General features: G+C 41.9%; 1 protein-coding gene across 1 annotated transcript in view; it reads left to right on the top strand.

Annotated features, from left to right (window-relative positions):
• zfyve28 (zinc finger, FYVE domain containing 28) overlaps positions 1-20,059 on the top strand; it is a 206,961-nt gene extending 186,902 nt beyond the window's left edge. The window contains exons 11-14 of the mRNA XM_067982411.1: positions 3,598-3,714; positions 4,171-4,275; positions 9,625-9,728; positions 16,197-20,059. Coding sequence (XP_067838512.1) covers positions 3,598-3,714; positions 4,171-4,275; positions 9,625-9,728; positions 16,197-16,328 — 458 coding nt within the window. The 3' untranslated portion in view covers positions 16,329-20,059. The remainder of the gene's footprint in view (positions 1-3,597; positions 3,715-4,170; positions 4,276-9,624; positions 9,729-16,196) is intronic.
• The last annotated feature ends 1,967 nt before the right edge of the window (positions 20,060-22,026 follow it).

The raw sequence follows: 22,026 nt of genomic DNA, 5'->3' as shown, positions 1-22,026 counted from the left end.
TTATGTAAATTGTGAACAACAGTGGTCCCAGCACTGATCCTTGTGGCACACCACTTCCCACCTTTTGCCAGTCTGAGCAACTACCTTTAAGCCCTACTCTCTTCTGTTTTGGAGCCAGCTTGCTATCCATTCTGCTATGATAGTTATGAGCACTCGATGTGTAAACAAATTGGGATATCAATGAGAATGCACTCTTTGAATTTGCTAATGATAGCAATGATAATGAATCTGTACATATAGATTTTAATTGCGTAGTTTATTTTGTGTTTACAGCACATTTTCAAATTGAGTTAGTGTGTCATGGCCCTTAAATTAGTATTTACCCTTACAGGTGGTTTTAGTTACAATATATTGAGAATTTTGAATTGAGCCCTGATACCAAATGTTCGTGTATGCCCACTTATGGTAAATTGTTGTACTTTTGAGTTCCTCCCCAAACCATCCATAAAGCCATATAATGTTAAGACTAATAATGAGAAATGAATGATCTTTCTTGTACCTTTTTGTTTGGAAAACCTTCACCTGCCTTCCCTTTCTCACTTCAAACCTATAAATTAAAATGTGTGAAGTCAGCTGGCATCATCTTTCATAACCGTGTTCAGGAGAACCAATATGAAATCCTATTAAACTCCAGAATAACAAAAAATGATGTCTCTTGGTTACCTTTTTATTGCCGGAGAGAGGACTATGCTGCATGTATTTTCATCACGTTCTTGCCTACAGCCCCTTTGAGACTTGTTGTAAACAATTTTACAACACCAAGTTATAGTCCAGCAATTTTATTTTAAATTCACAAGCTTTCGGAGGCTTCCTCCTTCGTCAGGTGAACGATGATTTCACATCGTTCACCTGACGAAGGAGGAAGCCTCCGAAAGCTTGTGAATTTAAAATAAAATTGCTGGACTATAACTTGGTGTTGTAAAATTGATTACAATTGTCAACCCCAGTCCATCACCGGCATCTCCACACCTTTGAGACTTGACACCACCATTCCTTCAGCTTGTTTATTGCTGTAACCCCTGTGGCAATATCCTTTTGACCTAAAGTCTGCACTCACATTAGCTTGTGTTATGCTGTCTGCGGGTGTATTATGGATGCAAACTCTAAATCCTATCAAGGCCATGTTGATTAGTGTCGACATCGTTCACCTGAGGAAGGAGGAAGCCTCTGAAAGCTTGTGAATTTAAAATAAAATTGCTGGACTATAACTTGGTGTTGTAAAATTGTTTACAATTGTCAACCCCAGTTCATCACGGGCATCTCCACATCATGTTGATTAGTAGCTTTTGTGACATTGCAAACACCAAGAAAATGTGGTGATGGGTGTCTAGCCCAGTGTGGGTGTGTGAGATATAGAAATTTAAACCATATGAGGTGGTTGCACCTGAACCTACAAATGAATGAGACTGGTGTTCTACATTACACTGTGCCTACGGAGGGCTCAAACCTGCACTTGTCCATTGTATGATGGCTAAGCAGTGACCTTACTCCTTAGCAGGACAGATAAGTGGTGGAGGGGAGGGAGGAGGTGGCAGGGGTGGGGGGATGGAATGTAAGTGGGGTTTCTTTCTTTCAAAGATGAGCTTGCACTCCGTTGATCCTCCAAGGCGGTTTTGGTAACCTGATATCTGAGCCAGACAGGTTGCACGACTGCAGGGCACTGTTGATTGAACAACAGCTTGGGTTATTGATGGTTAGCTGTGCTGTGTGATTCTTCCCCTTCTGCTCCAGATAACCCTACAAGCCCATGCCCTAACAGATCGGGTCATTTCGTTGGAAAAGTAACATTAAATCCAGTGCTCTCTGCTAGTAAGTTATGCAGTTTTAGCTGGTCAAACTCCAGCAGTAACCCTATGAATATGTGGGAGTTCATAAGCCTTGGCTATTCCCAAGTTCTCTGAAATCTGGTAAGAACATAAGAAATAGGAGCAGGAGTAGGCCAATCGGCCCCTCGAGCCTGCTCCGTGGGGTGTGTTCCAATGAGGAGAGTGTGTGCACTCCGTATGAGGCTAATAGAACCTCAGCTTCTGGGGAATTCTCACTACCTTAGTTTAAGGCTAATGTAAGGAGTCGCACAACACCAGGTTATAGTCCAACAGCTTTATTTGAAATCACAAGCTTTCGGAGCTTTGCTCCTTCGTCAGGTGAAGTGAAGAGATGCATATCGGCACAGCATATATAGTCAGAGAACAATGCCTGGTGATTACAGATAATCTTTCTAACTGTGATAAAGGGCAGTTAGAAAGATTATCTGTAATCACCAGGCATTGTTCTCTGACTATATATGCTATGCCTATATGCATCTCTTCACTTCACCTGACGAAGGAGCAAAGCTCCAAAAGCTTGTGATTTCAAATAAAGCTGTTGGACTATAACCTGGTGTTGTGCGACTCCTTACATTTGTCCACCCCAGTCCATCACCGGCATCTCCACATCTTAGTTTAAGGCTCTAAGGGTTTTGAGGGTTTCATGTACGATACCTGACTGATGAAAAGAAAAATCACCACATTTTTGGCAAATGCATTTGTAAAATAAGTGCATGTTTTTTTACTGAATGAAAAATCACCTTGAACTATCATAGGACTTGATGGTTCGAATCTCTGCCGCAGCTTTTTAACAATACAAGTTTATAAGTATATGACCCCTCTTAAATTTTTAGTTATATGTTTTGATGGATAAAATCGGTAGAGCTCAGACTATATATTTTTTTAACTCGTTCATGGGATGTGGGCGTTGTTGGCGAGGCCGGCATTTATTGCCCATCCCTAATTGCCCTTGAGAAGGTGGTGGTGAGCCGCCGCCTTGAACCGCTGCAGTCCGTGTGGTGAAGGTTCTCCCACAGTGCTGTTAGGAAGGGAGTTCCAGGATTTTGACCCAGCGACGACGAAGGAACGGCGATATATTTCCAAGTCGGGATGGTGTGTGACTTGGAGAGGAACGTGCAGGTGGTGTTGTTCCCATGTACCTGCTGCTCTTGTCCTTCTAGGTGGTAGAGGTCGTGGGTTTGGGAGGTGCTGTCGAAGAAGCCTTGACGAGTTGCTGCAGTGCATCCTGCACAGTAATTGTTCTCATTTTTCCCGTATCGAAATGCCTTGGTCATTTTTTTTCTATGTTAAAGGTGCTATTTAAATGCCAGAAGTTGTTTAGCTTAGGATCAGCAAATTGAATTCATGATCCAGTGCTGCATTGCTCGGCTCTATCGTGGAATCTGTGGATCATATACTATATTGTAAAATGGATCTCAATACCCCTTTCTCCCCTTCCCTTCCCCCCCAACCCCCCAAAAATAAAAGCACATGTGACATTTAAAATAATAGGGCTATTGTGATTGATTCATTATATTGGTGGGATCATTGACACATGTCACAAAGTAGAAAAATACAGGTTGGCAGATAACCTACACTATTATTTTGATCAGGAAGAGGTTGTGGGGGAGTGGAAATGAGATGAGACTTGTTCCCCCGCCCCTAGCTAACTGACTTCAGGTGGCGTATTGAGATCCAGTTGTTACTTGAATTTATGGCATTAGTACGACGAGTCCATGAGCAGGAAATTATGTTTGCTTTAATTAAAAACTCTTCTCTTACAACATCATAGGTGTTGCTGATCAGCTACAAACTAACTATGCAAGTGACCTGCGAAGCATCCTTAAAACCCTGTTTGAGGTCATGGCGACCAAGTTAGAATACGAGGGCAGCAGGACAGAAAAGAAAGGTAATGAGCCAACTCTGAAGAAACATTAACTTATCTGTTCTCTGCGCAGATGCATTCCTGCATTACAACAGTGACTCCTCTTGAAAAGTACTTCATTGGCTGTGAAGTGCTTTATGACATCCTGAGGTCGTGAAAGGTGCTGTATAAATGCAAGTTTTTTTTTTCTTTTACAAGAGAATAATTAGTGGAAAATTCCATGTTTTTCCCCTCCAAAAGCCAGCCATAAATTAAATGAGTAACTTGTGGAGGAAGCGGGTACTAAAATGGTAAATTGTGCAGGCTCTTTTTTTCCAGTACTGATCGCAGTGTAAAAAGTTTGCAGGTTAAGCAATGGGAAAACTTGAACCTCTGTGTAACCTGTTCTGTAATTGAATACATGGCCATAAAAGCAATGAATTGAGTTTACAGGTGTAAATACATGGGTTTGCTCCAATGGCGTTGGCTTGTTTGTTCCAGGTGACCAGACGTTGAGAAGTCCTGCACTAGAAGACTGTGCTTTATGTCGAGAAAGTGTTTCTTCCTCTGAACTTGCCGACAAGACGAGAGACGAGGACCTTGAAGGTAGTGTATTAAGCACTTGCTAATACATGGTAATGGATGAAGAGGCATCTGCCTTCAAACGTTCAGTATTGCCAAAGTTGATGGATTTCACAGAAATGCATGTCATTTTGCTTGACGTTTTTCCAGTGTAGAAAAGTTGACACAAGTATTGTTGCGGGATGGGGTGGGGATAGGAGGTGGTATTGACCTGACCCTGCTAAATAGCTCAGATTTGCCAGCTTTGACTATACAAGGTAAACATTTTTAGGGGGGATCATTGCAGTGGAAATCACTCCTTTTTTTAATTAATTAATCTTCACTGACCTTGACTAATTCCTTTCAGTTAAAAGGACATATTAAGGCGTGCACCCTCTCCATGGGAATTCAATATTGGAAGTGCATAAGCTCCTTCAACCAGGGAGGTGAGTTTCTACATGACTGCCCTCAGAAGGGTCAGGCAGAAAGTTGGTCTGTTGCCTAGTCCTTCCTCATAACATGGAACACTTCGAACAGCTCTGACCAATAGGATTGACGACAATTGACTGAACTCACCAAAATGGGATTAAGACTGGTCGCAGACATTCTTGAGATCTGCATATACAGACTTTTCATTGCAAGTCTTCAGCCTCCTCTGTTCCACCTGGTAAACCATCAATAAATCTCCAGTGCTGCGAGGAATGGAACATTAATGTTAGCAACGTTGTGTCTCTATTAAAGAGCGGTAACCTGTTTTCTCCGTAACATTCAGAAGTGACCTCAGGGGGTACCTTCAACTTCTACCTGAAACGGGTGTAAAGTGGGGGTGTCGGAGAGCAGGATCTCCTTTGGATTGAAGTCTTTCCAAAGTGACATGCCTATCGGTTGAAGTTCGAAACCAAATCAAACGTGTGCGTCAGACTCTGTAATCAGGTACCTGAGCCTGACAGGTCCACAGTATCCCAGGCGCTGTTGATGATTGATCAGCCAGTCTAACTCACTAATGGAATGTGGAGAGATACACCGAGCACTGGGAGCTCAGAGTCTTCCCACTTGGCTCCAGATAAGCCAGCGCCCTAACTGGCCAGGTGGTCCTGGCTGGGCAAGCAGTGCTCTGTGCTAGTAGGCTGCGCACACAGCTGCTTAAATTGCAGGAGTACCTCTGCCCGCGGTTGGTGGGGGGGGCTCTCTAATCCTTAGCACTGCTAACCTATGCCTAAACTCCCTGAACTTGGATAAGTGGGGTGCCTTCCTATGAGGGGAGATTGTATTCTAAATTGGACATAGCGCAACTCTAGCTGTATGGATTTCTCAGTAGTTTGGTTTGGAGACTCTTCTAATTTTTTTTTTTAATTTGCATGCATGTCAGATACTAGCTGACCAAAAAATATTTTTCAGTGGTTTCTGCACAAAGCACAAAGCACTCCCGGTTTAAGTGTGGCGTGAGCAACATTAAGAGTCACACTAAAACTCGGACCTGAAACAAGGTGTTTGACCATAACCTTCCACGGAGTCTCTGTGTGTGTGTGTGTGTGTGTGTGTGTGTGTGTGTGTGTGTCTGTGTCTGTTCTCAAGAACTCTCTTCTCGTGTATGCACACTCGCTTTGTCTGTGACTGTCTGTCTGTCTGTGTTTGTGTGTCTGTCTCTGACTCTGACTGGTGAGCTGGGTGAAGGTTGCCAGATATAAATCCAGATCAAACAGCTTTTAGTTAAAGAGCTGTCTGCCAAATGGGCTACAAAGAATCACGGCAATTAATTCTGCTTCGGATGCCTGGGACAGAGCATTGCAGATTTTCTCAACCCTTTGTGTGAGGGTATTTTTTTCTGGATTTGCTTTTAACCAGCTTAGTTTAAATATTAAGATTATGTCCCCTTGTTTTAGATTTCCTTACTGGAGGGAATTTTTCATTACTTCGAACAATTCAGTTGGGTCTCCACTTAAGCTGCTCATCGCTAGAGGATAGCGCTCAAATTTACCTAGTTTCTCCTTGTAGCTAAATCCTTTCACCCCAGTTATTCTGATGAACCGTCACTACACTTTCTCCAAGGCCAGCGTGTCCGATGTACAGTTACACAAGATTTTAATGCTCGTTTAAATCTACATGACTGACGTAAATTATTAGTCCAATTATTTTTTACACTGTGATCCGATTGAGGCTGCAAAAACTTCAAACACTGCTGTGACCTCTTCTTGCTTTAATGTTTCAATAGTATTCAAACTACTTAACCCATATTTAATCAGGATCTCACCAAGAGAAAGGGAGGCCTACTGGCTGTTCCAGCAACCTACAAAGGATTCAGTGTTTGCCTTGTAATTAATGAATAAGCAGTTGGTAGACTGGAATACTGAGCAGTTTAATCTCCAGAGTTTGGCAAAATATAAAATCACAACTGTAAAGGCCATTTCTGATATAATGAAAGTTACTCTGATATTTCCATAAAACCACACACCGTGCTGGTAATTCGAGCATAACTCGTGGGTGCTGGTGTGATGGTTCTATTCATTGCATTAATGTTCAAACAGACGAGTAAATTTGTGTGGATGTGTGTTGCATCCAGGCAAGTCTATGAGCAGCATAATTACAGCACGCGGATCACTCTGGCCCCTCTATCCAATCACATTGAAGAAAATGACATGTTTCGTGGAAGGATATGCTGATAGGGTTAGATGAAGAGGGGCAGGAGGAGGCTCGTGTGGAGCATAAGCGCTGGCATAGACCAGTTGAGCCGAATGGCCTTTTTCTGTGCTGTAGACACTTATGTAACTCAAAGAAAATTGAAAGTAATATCAATGTACCCAGCATCCTTTTGAGCATTGCGTCATTCTTAATAGTCATTCGGGCTGAATTTGAGTTGATTGATATGCTAGAACGGTACAGTTCCCTCCTGAGAGCAGTAATGTTTTTAAATGCCAGTGTACTTCAGTAAGCAGCTGCCAATTTATAATATTCAACTTGAGTCTCAACTATATCCGGCGTATTTGTGCGCCACTATTCATTTTAAAGCTTGGCCAAACCGAATGTTATGTACTGATTTGCATGTCCAGAAGTGCACTGGTTTTTTTTTTTAATTCTCTCATCAAACTTTCGCTGCCAATTTTCTCTCCTTTCTTCCTCCTCTCCTGAAGGATCCTTGTTGAGGTACAGTTCAATGGATGCTGATTGGCCTCCAGTAGCTCACCCATGTGTATTCCAATGGTGCACACATCTAGCCTCAAAACAAATGATGGTCACCACAGCAATATAATCTATATAGAAGCTTTAAATTACTGGTTTAATTTCAAAACACACTTTTTTTTGTCTCACTTGACCAATTATAACCTTATCTAGTGTCATAATCTTGTAGAACAGCCTCCCACGTCATGTAATGTAGACACACACAGGGAAAAAAACACTTGGAATTAGTCTGAGAAGTTTAAAAGTAACCCATATTATGGATGTATTTTAGGCATTCCCACTGGTTCAGCAGCTATGGTTAAGATGATAACTGAGCCACAGCAGGTAGGACCCAGGGTTGATCCCTGACCAGCACTGAGTTAGCTGTTCTTAGCCAGGATGGTGGTAATGATGTGGAGATGCCGGTGATGGACTGGGGTGGACAAATGTAAGGAATCTTACAACACCAGGTTATAGTCCAACAAATTTATTTTTAAATCACAAGCTTTCGGAGATTATCTCCTTCGTCAGATGATTGAATGAAAAGGATGGTGGTAGGAATGATAAAAGTGGCCTCACAGCTCTTTAGTTGAGGAGGGGAGAATCAGCAGGGCTCTCGTTCCTGATTGCTTTCCTGGAATCCCGGTGTGCGGGCAGGATCGGAAGTGATTATAATACCCCTCTTCCTCAAACAATCGAATGGCCTGGCAACACTTGCCAGGCTCGCACATGAAGAATGGCTACTTATGTGAGGCACCAGAGGGGATCCGTTGTCTGTTACCCAGCAAGGACTCAACAGAGGAGGGAAGAGAAGAAAATTATCAGGAAAAACTTGTTTGGGTGGAGGGTTATAGAAAGGTTCTGACTGTCAAACCATTTGACAAATGAGTGTAATTTTATTTTTTGCATTTACTGTTTATGCAGAAGTGAACTTGAACCATTAGAGAATGATGATGCCTTGAACATTAGCATTATGTTAGACTGAGAACTTTTGAGTGCAGAAATATGTTCCTTTATGTGATGATTGAGAAGTTATTTTAGTTGAAAACCGAGTTGCAGTTGCAATACAAACATTCTGAGGACTGAGGCATGTGATTGAAGTATCCCCTTTGAATGCTGAATATTATGTCAGCAACATTTCAGGCTTCTAAGGCTGGACATTGAATGGAAAAATTGCAACAAAGAACATTGCAGTATGTGCGCTGTGGCGTGAAATGTCACTTTTGTGAACTAAAATTAAAATTGTCCACATTACCCGTAGTCTTGCACGTTGTGTTGAAGGTATGTGTTTATCTAAATTTGCCACTAAGGAATTTTTCTGTATGTTGAGAAGGGGCTGTTTTCAGACAACTTGAGTTCACTATTATACTCACTGGAAAAATATGGGCAATGTTTGTGAAGGACACAAATTGTCCCTGGTAGAGAAGATGTGCACTAAGCTGTTTAATGTACGTGTGTGTATTTTTTTTATATATAATACTTCTGTTCAGCGCAGAGATTACTCTTCTTGGCCTGCTGGCTCTCCTCTTGACTGACAACACTGGATGCCGTCACTTGAACCTGACCAAATGAAAACCTTGAAAGCATTGAGCAGGAGCTGTTTAAAATAAGGATTTCAAAATGAAACCATTATAAAATGAATTGAAGTGAGTGCAGCTTGGGGGTGGGGGCACGGGGGGGTAACTGCATTCTAAATATTTGCCTCGGGCGTACTTTCACCTTTTAAGCAGTATATAACCTCACCACAGATTGCAAATCGAGCAATTTAGAGCAGCTTGATTACTGATTTTTATTTCAATCTGTGCAGGTTTCTGTGAGGTGAGGAGGTATTAAAGTGACTGCCATAGAAAAAGAAAAGTGCAGGAGAAATTCCGTTCAGAATATAGTACTCTTTTATTTTCCACTGCCGCTACCCCTCCCCGCACAGGTACACAATATGCACACGTGCATTCCCGCGCTTTCCTCCTTTAACTGTCAGTGGTGTTGGCTTGTATTGTCCATTTGGACACCACTGAGCCATTCCAAAGGAATTTGTATTGAGTGACGTCCCATCTGATGAATTCTAGGATTAAATTACTTAATTACACAAGTTGTAAACGCTCAGCGACGTAGCTACGTTGTGTTTACAACCGTTAGTTTGCACCAGTAAGTGGTGGTGAGATGGAGGATGGAGAGAAATTGCTGCTTTTGGTTTACATGGTTGGCTGAAGGAGTCTCCTCTTTTCCTGTTTGTGACAGATCCTCCAGAATGGGTACCAGATGAAGTCTGCAGCTACTGTACTGCATGCAAGGCACCATTCACTGTGATCCGAAGAAAGCATCACTGCAGAAGCTGTGGAAAGGTAATCGATTAAGCGCCAGACTTGATGGAAGCTTTTGAACGAAATGGGTTTCCAGCACCAAACTAAATAGTGCATCATGTTCTGGAAACCATAAAAAGAACAATCCAGTTTCACTTGATCTATCTTCAGGTTCTTGTTCCTGGCAGTGGTTCTGATTGGAATTTGAGAGCTAGTTGATGGCCTTGTGTCATGACATAGTTATAAGGTACAGTAGCCTATTGGTTATGGTACTGGACTAGCAACCCAGAGGTTGTGAATTCAAATCCCATCATGGCAAGTTGTGAAATTGAATTCAATAAATCTGGTAATTTTTGGGGAGAGCACCAGAAGATCAGATGATTAAAGATGCCAGATTGTTGTTAAAAACACAACTGGTTTGCTAATGTGGAAAAAAGCTGATTTTCAGGGGATGAGAATGGAACTAGGGAAAATAAACTGAAAGAATTTACTGATAAACAAAGAACTAGAACAGCAACGGGAAACATTTAAAACGGTGATCAATAGAGTCCAGGAGAAATATATCCCACTAAAAAGCAAGAACAAACTGGTCAATAATGAAACACCACGCATGAATAAAGAAATAAAGGCAAAATTGAAACTAAAGAAAAAAGGCATAAACTAAGTAAATAGGCAACAAAGGAGGGGATGACAAAAGGGAATACGAAAAGGTTAGGAAAGAAATTTTAAAAAATAATTAGGAAGGCAAAGAAAAACTATGAAATTAAGTTATCAAGGAATATAAAAAGAAACAGTAAAGTATTCTACAGACATATACATAACAAAAGAAAAATAAAGAAAGGGGTAGGGCCACTAAGGGATGCACACAATTAACTCATAGGTAATGACAGCAAAATGGCAGAAATATTAAATTGCCTCAGTATTTACCAGGGGGACTAACAAGGTGGGCATGACATTAGAAGAAGAGATCAAAAGAGGTATAAAGACATTGAAGATAGAAAGGGGGGCGATAATTGATAAACTAATCAAACTTCGAGGGGATAAAACTGCTAGTCCGAATGGATTGCATCTGCGCATACTTAAAGAAGTTAGGGAAGAGATAGCAGAGGCACTATTACATATATATAAAAATTCATTAGAAAGGGGAATAGTGCCAGAGGACTGGCGGACAGCTAATATGACTCCTGTATTTAAAAAGAGAGATAGAACCAGTCCAGGGAACTATAGACCAATTAGCTTAACATCGGTGGTAGGAAAGATAATGGAATCCTTACTCAAAAATGTAATAGAAAAACATCTAGAAACCAAAAATATAATAAAGAATAGTCAGCATGGATTTAAAAAGGGAACGTCATGCTTGACCAACCTTATTGAATTCTTTGAAGAAGTAACAGAAAGAGTAGACAAGGGCAGTGTAGTAGATGTAATATATTTGGATTTTTAAAATGCCTCTGAAAAGGTACCGCATAGAAGACCCATGACTAAAGTCAGAGCATGTGGAGTCAGGGGACAAGTAGCAGAATGGGTAGCAAGCTGGCTACAAAACAGAAAATAGAGAGTAGGGGTTAAAGATAGTTACTCAAACTGGCAAACGGTGGGAAGTGGTGTTCCACAAGGATGGTGCTGAGACCGCTGTTGTTCACCATTTACATAAGCTATTTGGACTCGAATCAGAAGTACAATTTCAAAATTTGCGGATGACACCAAATTGGGGGTTGTAGTTAATATCAAGGAGGACTGCGACAAAATACAGGAAGACATCATTAAACGTGCTAAATGGGAGTGTAATTGGCAAATAAATTTCAATACAGATAAGTTTGAGGTATTACATTTTGGTAGGAAGAATAAGGAGGCCATATACTGCTTGGATAATAGTCTAAATGGGGTAGAGGTGCAAAGGGATCTGGGGGTACAGATACACAAATCACTAAAAGTAGCGACACAGGTTAATAAGGTCATTAAAAAAGGCAAATCAAGCACTGGGATTCATTTCTAGAGGGATAGAAATGGAAAGCAGAGAAGTCATGTTAAACTTGTATAGAACCTTGGTTAGACCACATTGGAGTACTGTGAATAGTTCTGATCTCCATATTATAAAAAGGATATAGGGGCACTGGGGATGGTGCAAAAAAGATTTACTAAGATAATACCAGAACTGAGAGGTTATATCTATCAGGAAAGATTGAGCAGACTGGGGCTGTTTTCACTAGAAAAGACTGAGGGGTGACCCGATAAAGGTCTTTTAAGATTATGAAAGGATTTGATAGGGTAAATGTAGAGAAGATGTTTCCACTTCCAGGGCAGACTTAGATGAAGTCGGGAGGGAGGAAGCTCGTGTGGAGCAGAAACACCAGCATGGACCAGTTACATCGAAACTACAGCACAGAAACAGGCCATTCAGCCCAACTGGTCTATGCTCCATTTATCCTCCAGATGAGCTTCCTCCCTCCCTACATCATCCAACCATATCTCAATACCTTTCTATTCTTTTCTCCCTCATGTGCTTATCTAGCTTCCCCTTACATGTATCTATGCTATTTGCCTCACTACTCATTGTGGTAGCGTGTTCCACATTTTTACCACTCTGGGTGAAGAAGTTTCTCCCTATTGGATTTATTAGTGACTATTTTATATTTATGACCTCTAGTTTTGGACTCCCCCACAAGTGGAAACATTTTTTCTGTTGGCCTGTTTCTGTGCTGCACATTCTATGTAATGTCTTTCAGGGAAGTGAATCTGCCAACACTGCCCAATCTGGCCTACATATGATTCCAACCCCACAATGCATGGTTGACTCTTAATGTCCTCAGGGCACCCAGAGATGGGCAATAAATACTGCCTTTCCAGTGTCACCCACATCCCAAGAACAGATACATTTTTTTTTAAAAGGGTGAAGACATCTTAGTTTGGGCATTGTGAAAGGAGAGAGTAGGAGATTATTTCCTCTGGTTAGCAATACATTAATAATAGTGGGATGAACCTAGTGAATTTGATACCAGTTTTTTTTTTAATGGCTCTAGAGAAAATAATAGGAGTTAAGATAGACAAATCCCCAGGAACTGAGTTTCCACCCCAGAGTATCAAAAGAAATGGGCGAGGAAATTGCAGGTGCGTTAGTCTTAATTTTCGAAAGCCCTCTAGATTCAGGAATTGTGCCTCTGGATTGGAAAACTGCAAATGAGATAGAGATCAGGTAACTAAAGACCAGTCAGTTTAACATCAGTTGTGGGTAAGTTACTGGAATCTATCATCAGGGACAGTGTGACTGAGCACTTGGACAAATATGAGCTGATCAAAGAGAGTCAGTGTGGATTTGTGAAGGGTACGTCATGTCTGACTAATCCAGTTGAATTTTTTGAGGATGTCACTAGCATGGCGAATGGAGGATTGTCTATGGATGTTGTCTATATGGTCTTCCAGAAGGCATTTGATAAGGTTCTGCATAAGAGATTATTAGCAAAAATGAAAGCACACAGAATTGGATGTAACCTTATGACATGGGTTGGTAATTTATTAGGAGGTAGGAGACATAGCTCCTTTCCTGATTGGCGGGATGTGACAAGTGGTGTTTCCCAGGACATCAGCTTTTCATTATGTATATTAATAACTGATTCAAGAATAGAGTTGTTTATTCAAGTTTGCAGATGATACTAAGTTAGAAGGTACAGTAAATTGTGAAGATTGGAGCAGGAAGTTACAAAGGGACATAGACAGATTAAGCAAGAGGGGAAAACTGTGGCAAATGGAGTTTGATGTGGGGAAGTGTGAGGTTATCCACTTTGGATCCAAGAAAGATAAATAGGATTATTTTCTTAATGGTGATAGACTAGGAGCTGTGGAGGAGCAAAGGGATTTAGGTGACCATGTACTCAAATCACTAAATGCTGGTGCACAGGTGCAAACAGTAATCAAAAAGACGAATGGAATGTTGACCTTTATCTCAAGGGGTTTAGAATACGAAGGGATTCAATAGAGTAGATACAGAGAAACTATTTTCTTTGTTTGAGGGAATCCAAAACAAGGGGACATTATAAAATTAGATTGAGACCTATTAGGAGTGAAATTAGGAAGCACTTTTCACACAAAGGGTAGTGCAAATCTGGAACTTGCTCCCACAAAAGGCTGAATGCTGTGATAGTTGGAGCTTTGCAGACTCCGATCTATAGATTTTTGTTGGGTAAGGGTTCAAGGGATATGGAGCAAAGACAGATAAATGGGGTTGAGGTACAGATTAGCCATGATCTAATTGAATAGCATAACAGGATCGAGGGCCTGAATGGCCTCCTCCAGTTCCTATAATTTCCCAGGATCACTGTTTCATAAATTAGATCTTTTAGAACACCTACAATTAACAGAATTATGAAGGTTCTAGACAGAGTAGATAGAGAGAAACTGTTCCCATTGGCAGAAGGGTCAAGGACCAGCGGACATAGATTTAAGGTGATTGGCAAAAGAACCAAAGGTGACATGAGGAAAAACTTTTTTACACAGTGAGTGGTAAGGCACTGCCCAAGGGAGTGGTGGAGGCAGATTCAATCATGGCCTTCAAAGGGGAACTGGATAAGTACTTGAAAGGAAAATAATTGCAGGGCTACGGGGAAAGGGCAGGGGAGTGGGACCAGCTGGATTGCTCTTGCATAGAGCCGGCACGGACTCAATGGGCCAAATGGCCTCCTTCAGTGTGTAACCTTTCTATGATTCTATAACTGGCAACACCTTGCAACTGCTGGAAGAAGTGAACATAGGAAATCTTACCCCAATTTTATCAGCAATCCAGCAAAGCTGTTCCAACAACTTTATAACCTAAGTTGTGTCTCAGAGGGCCAGGAGCCCTACCCATTACAAATCTGGGGAGGCAAAAAGAGCAGATGATAAATAACCCTCTTATTGGCTTCCAATTTTGCAAATTATTTAATTCTGTTTCTCACTGGTTGAAGAACCTCTCAAGCACTTTTTGTTCTAAAATATTTTGGTTCATGTGCTTATTATATCATTTCCTCACACTATAAACCCTCCCTCTTATGGACACCTCACCTGATTCCTGGTTTCTACTGATGTGCGCCGCTGAGGTGACCACTAAGGGATGACCAAAAGCAATACTTATTTCCTCGCCTTGGTCCCTCCTTTTTTAGGGGAGTAGCTCACTTCTGTTTAACAGCACGATAAGCTGTACCATCTGGAAACTTGCATTCCACCTCTCCTCGACAGTGCATTTGTACATCTCAAAGAGATGGCCTTCACGTCAGACAAACGTGAGGATAGATTTCCCATCTTACAAGTCAAAAATTATAGCTGCTGTTGCCAAATGGGTTTGAAGTACGGAGTTTCCCAGGAGCGGGGAGAGAACACAGACTGATTTTGACCAGTTTATTAACCTTTAACTTCAACAGCCTTCGTGTTTCGGTTCTGCAAAACCAGCCCAACTTTTTTTTTTTAACTGCTCCCTTTCCGTTCTCAAACAGCTCCAATTTCTCTCACATTGGTGATCTGCTGAGTTGACTGATCTGTGGTAAGGGCTCTACTGTGCCTCTTGCAACGCTTAAGTTGTGGGGAAGGAGGAGGGCTTAGAGAGGAGAATCGGATAAAGTTCCCGATCGCTACTCATTGACCCCAGCTGGTAAGACACGGACAGGAACCTGCTTGGCTGCGTGCTCCCTCTGGTAAAACAGCCTGCCTACATATTCTGTCTGGATTTGCACATGAAGAATGGTGACTTGAGCAAAGTACTGGAAAGCACCCAGCCCTGCCCCCACCTCCACTCCCTGTCGAAACAAATACTGGCAACTCCAAGAGATTGGGTTTGGGGGGGGGGGGGGGGGGGTGATAAAATTGGAAATTACATTATTTTAGGCGCATTAGTGCTACATAAGATATTGCAACTACCAATATGAGGATGGGGGGGCGGGGGTTGCAATACCATAGCTTACTTCTAGAGCTCTGCTGAATATTTTTTACGTCAATTGTTTTGAGCAGGTTGAACTGAAAACATTGTGCTTGCGATCTTTTGTGATGAAAGATTATTGTATGGTTTTTGAAAGGGGAAACATCTGTTGCAATAGATATATTTTTTAAAAAAAGGAAAGATGGCTCTGGAATGCTTATATTGAGGAGTCCAAAACTAGGGGTCATGAATATAAAATGGTCACTAATAAATCCAATAAGGAATTTAGAAGAAACTTCTTTACCCAGAGAGTGGCGAGAATGTGGAACTTGCTACCACGTGAAGTAATTGAGGCGAATAGAATAGATGCATTTAAAGGGAAGCTAGATAAGTACATGAGGGAGAAAAGAATAGAAGGATATGCTGATAGGGTGAGATGAAGAGGGGTGGGAGGAGGTTCATTTGGAGCATAGACCTGTTGGCCTGAAAGACCTGTAAATTCTGTGTGTACACTGTTTATTTATGTTCCCATCTTCATTTTAAAAGTGTTATTGGAGCCTCCAGAATTCGGTTGTTATCTTATTTTTTTTGCTACGTGTATGAAATTTAAATGCCTTTTCATTTAACAGATCTTCTGCTCACGTTGCTCTTCTCACTCTGCTCCCTTACCTCGATACGGCCAGATGAAACCAGTCCGGGTCTGCACACACTGCTACATGTTCCACGTGACGCCCTTCTACAGCGACAAAGCTAGCGTCTGATGATTGTTGAGTGAGCAGCCTGGTTCTGGTACGCATGGACGAGTTCAACATGGTGGCAGCGGATGTTGGATGTCACCAGTTAGATGAGTGGGCATCATTTTTTTTTTGTTTTAGTTTGAATGGAAATTTGGATGAGCCTTTCGCGACATAGCCCAACGAGGCAGATCTGCGAGAGAAGCTTTAATTCCAGGTGGAAATTTTTGTACTGACCTTTTTAAATGCATTTTGATAACGAGCTGCTAAAAGGAAGTACTGAGCTTCCATAGCTGTTCCGCTATGGGACGGTCTTCCACAAATTTGTATCGGAGCCTAAAAATACCCTGAACTGAAGGAAGGCACTACACCTTGTCGGGGGGAGGAGGAGGAGGAGGACTACTTTGTGGAGGGCGTGGGATACTAGGCTTCCTTATGTTAACTACTTCCGTACGCTGATGACGGTTCATGTAGAAGTAATGTTCATCTAATCACAGCAGAAATGATCCAGACCTCTGGCGATTTATACAGTGATCAGGAGAGATTCTTTGGGAATTCTATCTGTACTTCTTAAGCAAAGTTGATGCCTTTATTTGTCGATCAGCAAGAATGCCACTGTTGCTTTCAGCAGAAACCTTCCACTTTGAATGTCAAGTGACGAAAGATCTATATAGTTTTCTTTAACATTCCTGTTAAGTTTTGAGATTGATTTAGACCTCCCTTACTTCTGATGCGCAAGCGGTGGCGTTGCCTTCAGTGTGTTGGTGTGGCGGGTTGATGCAGCATAGCGGTGACTGGATGCCCACACCACAGAGTTCCTGATCTCAACTGTGCTGCTGTGGACACCAGGCACCACCTCACTGGTGGAGAGATCAGAGGGCGGGTGGACAGCTCTCGTGTTTCTGGGACCTTGGGAGTAGGTGGCCCAGTGGCCCCTGTTGCACACATACAACGTCAGGAGAGAAAAGGTTGTTGAGTAATTAAGAGTTTAGAGTCACAGTTAAATAAGTTGTTGATGTTGGGTAGTTACATGTGTGTGTCTCATGCAGCATTTAAATGGGTAAGCATACTCTTGCTTTTGAGATACACAATTAATGGTTAACCTGCCATCACCTGGAAACTTTACATCTGTCTAGTTCCAGAATATAGTTTTTTTTTCTCTTCTGGCCGGGGTACTAAGACCATTTGTAGGACCGATACTGCCAGAGTGGCTGAGAACTAACAGCATAAACTCAGCAATCAAAGCTGTGGTGATCACTTGCTCCATATGGCTCAGTTACATGCTGCCTTTACCAGTTTAACCATTGCCTAAAATCTCCCAATTTTTTTTTTCCCACCCAAAATGTTCTCCCATCTCACCCCTGAAGACATTTGCTCTCTGCTGGGTACAGTTCTATGGACATTGATCCTGTAACTCACCGCTTAGTAACTGCTCTCTGATGCCATGAGTGTTGACTGGCTTTTGGCTGTGAATGGCATCACACCGAACCTCAATCCTAGTTCTTGACTGATATCCACAAACTTTCCAGCAGAAGTTTTCTCCTCCTCCTTCTCCCCACCCTCAAGCTCTGCAGCTGAGAGAACAATTGTAGCATCCCCCCTGTTGCTGCTGCAGCCGGGTTCAGCTCATTCAGCATAAACTGGGGATTGAACCCGGGAAGTTCTACCCTGCATGGCTCAGTACTACACCGGGCAATGCCTGGACAGGCCATTAAGGAGCCCATAGTCTGGGAGTCAGTTCAGCCCAGTTCCACATGATTAACTTTAAATTAACTCCCTCCTATCTAATTTTATTTTTTGTAAGTTATTTCTGTTGCAAAAATAAGCTAAACACTTGACCGAAGATTGGCATTGACTTAATAACAACCAAAGAATCTTGTAGGAGCTAATTACAATATATCAAAACAATGATCATTTTACCAGTTGTGACTGAAATCACTGCATGAGTCCAGCAATTGCATGGCTTAAATGATTTGGGTGGGGGGCTAACCTCTGCCAGAAAAATGGCTTGCATTTAGCCTGTGATCCTAATGGTGGTAGGGGGTTTTAATCTCCTGAAAAATATCGAAATCCTTTTCCCAAACCATTTGTAAGGATTTGGCTGTGTATAGAGGTGGAGGGAAAATATTCAGAAGCATTTTCCACAGAATTGCCACAGTTGTAAGACTTATCACCACATGATAACCTTGGGAAGAATGTGATCACGCCTTCCCTCCCCTTTGAAACAAAGGCCTTGAGTATATTATCCCAAAGTAAATGTTAGCACATTTCGACCCTCCCAACTACGTTTCCAATGCAGATTGTAGGCAACCTACCAGCATAAGGGAATGCAGGACATCTTATTGGCTGTATTGTGTGGTACCACTAACCCTAACCCCTCCACCCCCACCCCAATAGACTAATCATAGCAATCAATCTCTGTCACTTAGCCTACAACAGACATGAACCCACCCAGTATTGGAGAGCTTTGAGAATCGTAAATCCATATGTGAAGAATATCGGCGTGGGTGTGAAGTTGTTTGTAATTTTTTTCCCGCTAGCATTGCCTTTCTGTCACTATTAAGCCTTCAGCGGAAAGTGGTTCACCCTTTCTTCCATCACCACTCCAAAGGGTCCATCTTGTCTCCGCTGTTCACCTTTCCCCCAGTGATGTGACCGGGATATGGAGCTAATCATGGGCATAAACCAGCAGCCTACTGTTGAGGCATCAACCAACCACACCACTCCTTCGTTGTGATTTAGTATCGTAATTAACTTTACTCAACTGTTGGATATCATGTTTTTTTTCCACGAATTGAATACCATAATCATGTTGGATCTGGAGCACGGGATGCTGCCTAACTTGTTTCTTAAAATCCCCTTCACTTGCTACTGTTATAAATAATTAGCGATCGATTTTCAGTCTTTGGGAGAGCAGCAAACCAATTGTGGCAGCAGTGAATTTGGGAATAATTACAAAAAAAGCAGGTGATGAGTCTGCGATTAATTGCATTTATGAAATATCAAGCGACCCAATGGAATCTGTTCCCAGTGTCTAGTGCTCAGTTTCTGAAATCTGAATTCTGAAAATACGTCCTATTGATACCTGTATTTGTAAACCCGCTCGTTGCAAATCAGACGCACTGTTCAAAACTCACTTTTAAAAAAAAATACTAGTAGGGCTGCTTTGCAGTAGGAAGTTTCTCAGCAGAGGTGGACTGATAGTTGCCGTGGAGTTGGGATGCGTCAGTCCCGTCCAATATAGTTTACAACGGTTGCCATGGAGGCCAGGGCATGCCGGAGTCCTGTTCTCCTATAGTTTACAGCATTTGTAACAGTTTTGAAAATTCACTCCAGTGTTGCACAGATGTTGTCCTCCACCCCTGAAGGCAGACTTTGGCCGTAGTGTTCAGTCGGGCACAGTGGCCTTTTCCCAAATCGAGCACTACATCAGGATTGCGCTGTGTTCATTTTTTCCAGTGTTAATTCAGATTTCTAACCTTGTCACTTGATTTTTCAAGTGTACAATATCGTTATTTTCGAAAAGAAAAAAAATCCCTTCCCTCCAACATCTGAAAGACTAACTTGGGTTCAACCACTGGACTAATTTGTGGCAGGGTGAGGGGGGTAAAAACTTGGACTAATTTGTGCCATTTCCAAATAACGGAGCTGTACTTTATTCAAATGCAGTGGGAGCAAAAAAATCAAACTGGGGTAGGGTACATTGTGCAGCAAATACTTTGCATAATTTGCTAATTAAAGCTTTGAATATAATTAAATATGATTTTGGACTGCCTTTGTTCGAGGCTCAGTGAGTGTTCCAGAACTGATTCTGTGTATCCGATAAGATTTTTAAGTCGGAACTACATCACTGAGTACATTGATTCTGCCCCCTACCAGTAGAGTTGTATCGTGAGAATGGCTTTTCATGCAGCTCCACCTCCTGTACAAGCATGTCCGTGTCGTTTACAAAAACTGCAAGTACACAGTCTACTCCTGATGACAATCTGAAGTCGATCACTTTTTTTTTGCGCTAAAAAAATTTGAATTAATCTGAATGAAGCGCCTTTGAATTAAGAGTAGGCTGTATATTTATTTTGATTTTTAAAATCAATATTGGTCTGTTGCAAATTAGAAAAAAGTTTGTGGGTATTTTTTTCTACCAGCAACTATTCAGGTAATTCTCAATTGAGGTCAATTATTGCATCAGGTCCTCAGAATTTTCTCTCACAAACAGCCCCTTATGTTCTACACAAACTTCATGATATTAGCTGAAAATTGTTTCTAAATTGGTTAATCCGCATTCTAAATTGAGTAGTCAAACTTAATTTCACATGCATTCCATTTAACCAATGTTGTCCAATAGAAATTGCTGACTAGCCACAGGTGTGGCTACGGAGACACCATTTTAGACACATGCACTAATTTTAGTAGAAACCGCCAAACAAACATCACCACCTTTCAGTGCAAAAACGTTGCAGTCTATCTCTTTCCCCAAAGTTTATCGGACACCGCACATCTTAGAGCAACATCTAGGTTTTTGTCCAGAAGTTGTGAGCAGTGCTTTGCCTTCATCGGAGTGATTGCTAAGAATGTTGACTTACACAAGGAGATACGTCTGACCTGCCCCTGCTGTCCCTCCAGAGCTGGCCCCCGCTCTCCCTACAGAACGCGTTTGTCTGCTGCTTGCCCTTTGCCATGACTGCCTCATTGTTCACAGTATCTGTCTGGAGGACTCAGCTTGTGTTAAATTTCCCTTAGTTCAGTCTGCAACCAATTTAAAATGGCTGCTTCGCCATTGAAACACGGTTGGAGCTGCTCGTTATCGGCTGGACTTGCTTTCTTCTGCGGGCCTGGAGCAGTTATATGATCACGATGTCCACTCCTCTCTCCATATAATGTTGCTGGTGTTTCCGTGGTGTTGAAATCTGCCGTTTTTGCCCATTTTACACACCATTTTAGTAGATAACCAATAAGCAGTAATCAAAGAAGTAAAGCGCACAAAAATAACACTTGCATACTCTGCTTTTCGTCTTACTATTTTATCAATGAATACACAAAAAGGTTAAAGTCCGCATGCGTATGCCGTGTGAATGAGTATTGAGATCATATGCCCAATCACAATGTCTATTAGTCATTTTTGACTAATCAAAAATGCAATTAGCCACATTTGGATTCCCAATTAGCCATGTGGGGCTAGTGGCTAATTAGACAACCCTGCATTTAACCAAATATTTGACTTCCTCCATTGCTTCAGTGGTGAAGCAGCCATTTTAAATTGGTTGCAGACTAAACCCAAGGGAAATTTATCACAAGCTGAGTGCTCCAGGCAGATTCTGTGAGGAATGAGGCAGTCCATGTGGTAATGGTGGTGGTTTAGTCCCAAAGCAAACACCTCCCCCCCCCCCCCCAGTCTCTAAAGCATGCTGCTCTGCATAATGGAGAAGTATTCCTGTATGTGCCAGTTCAGTGCTATTTAACACATGCAAAGATAGAGGCTGCACCAGACCACCGGTATGCTCATGGCTTTCCTTGTGCTGAGGGGGGAAAGAACGTGAAGGTGTCCTTTGCACAGACCAGTATTTAGTGGCATTTTCCCTCCCGGGTGGGATATTTGGGGCCAGTTTTTTTTTAAATAATTGGCATTGAGCCAAATGCGATGACTAATGTCCTATTTATTGCATTTCCATCTTATTTCCAGCTGGTAGGTACGTAGGTAAATTTGTGAATGGGACCATGTGTTACG

Source organism: Heptranchias perlo, chromosome 4 (assembly GCF_035084215.1).
Source record: "Heptranchias perlo isolate sHepPer1 chromosome 4, sHepPer1.hap1, whole genome shotgun sequence".
Taxonomy (NCBI): domain Eukaryota; kingdom Metazoa; phylum Chordata; class Chondrichthyes; order Hexanchiformes; family Hexanchidae; genus Heptranchias; species Heptranchias perlo.
This window is presented reverse-complemented; position numbering and strand designations above follow the sequence as displayed.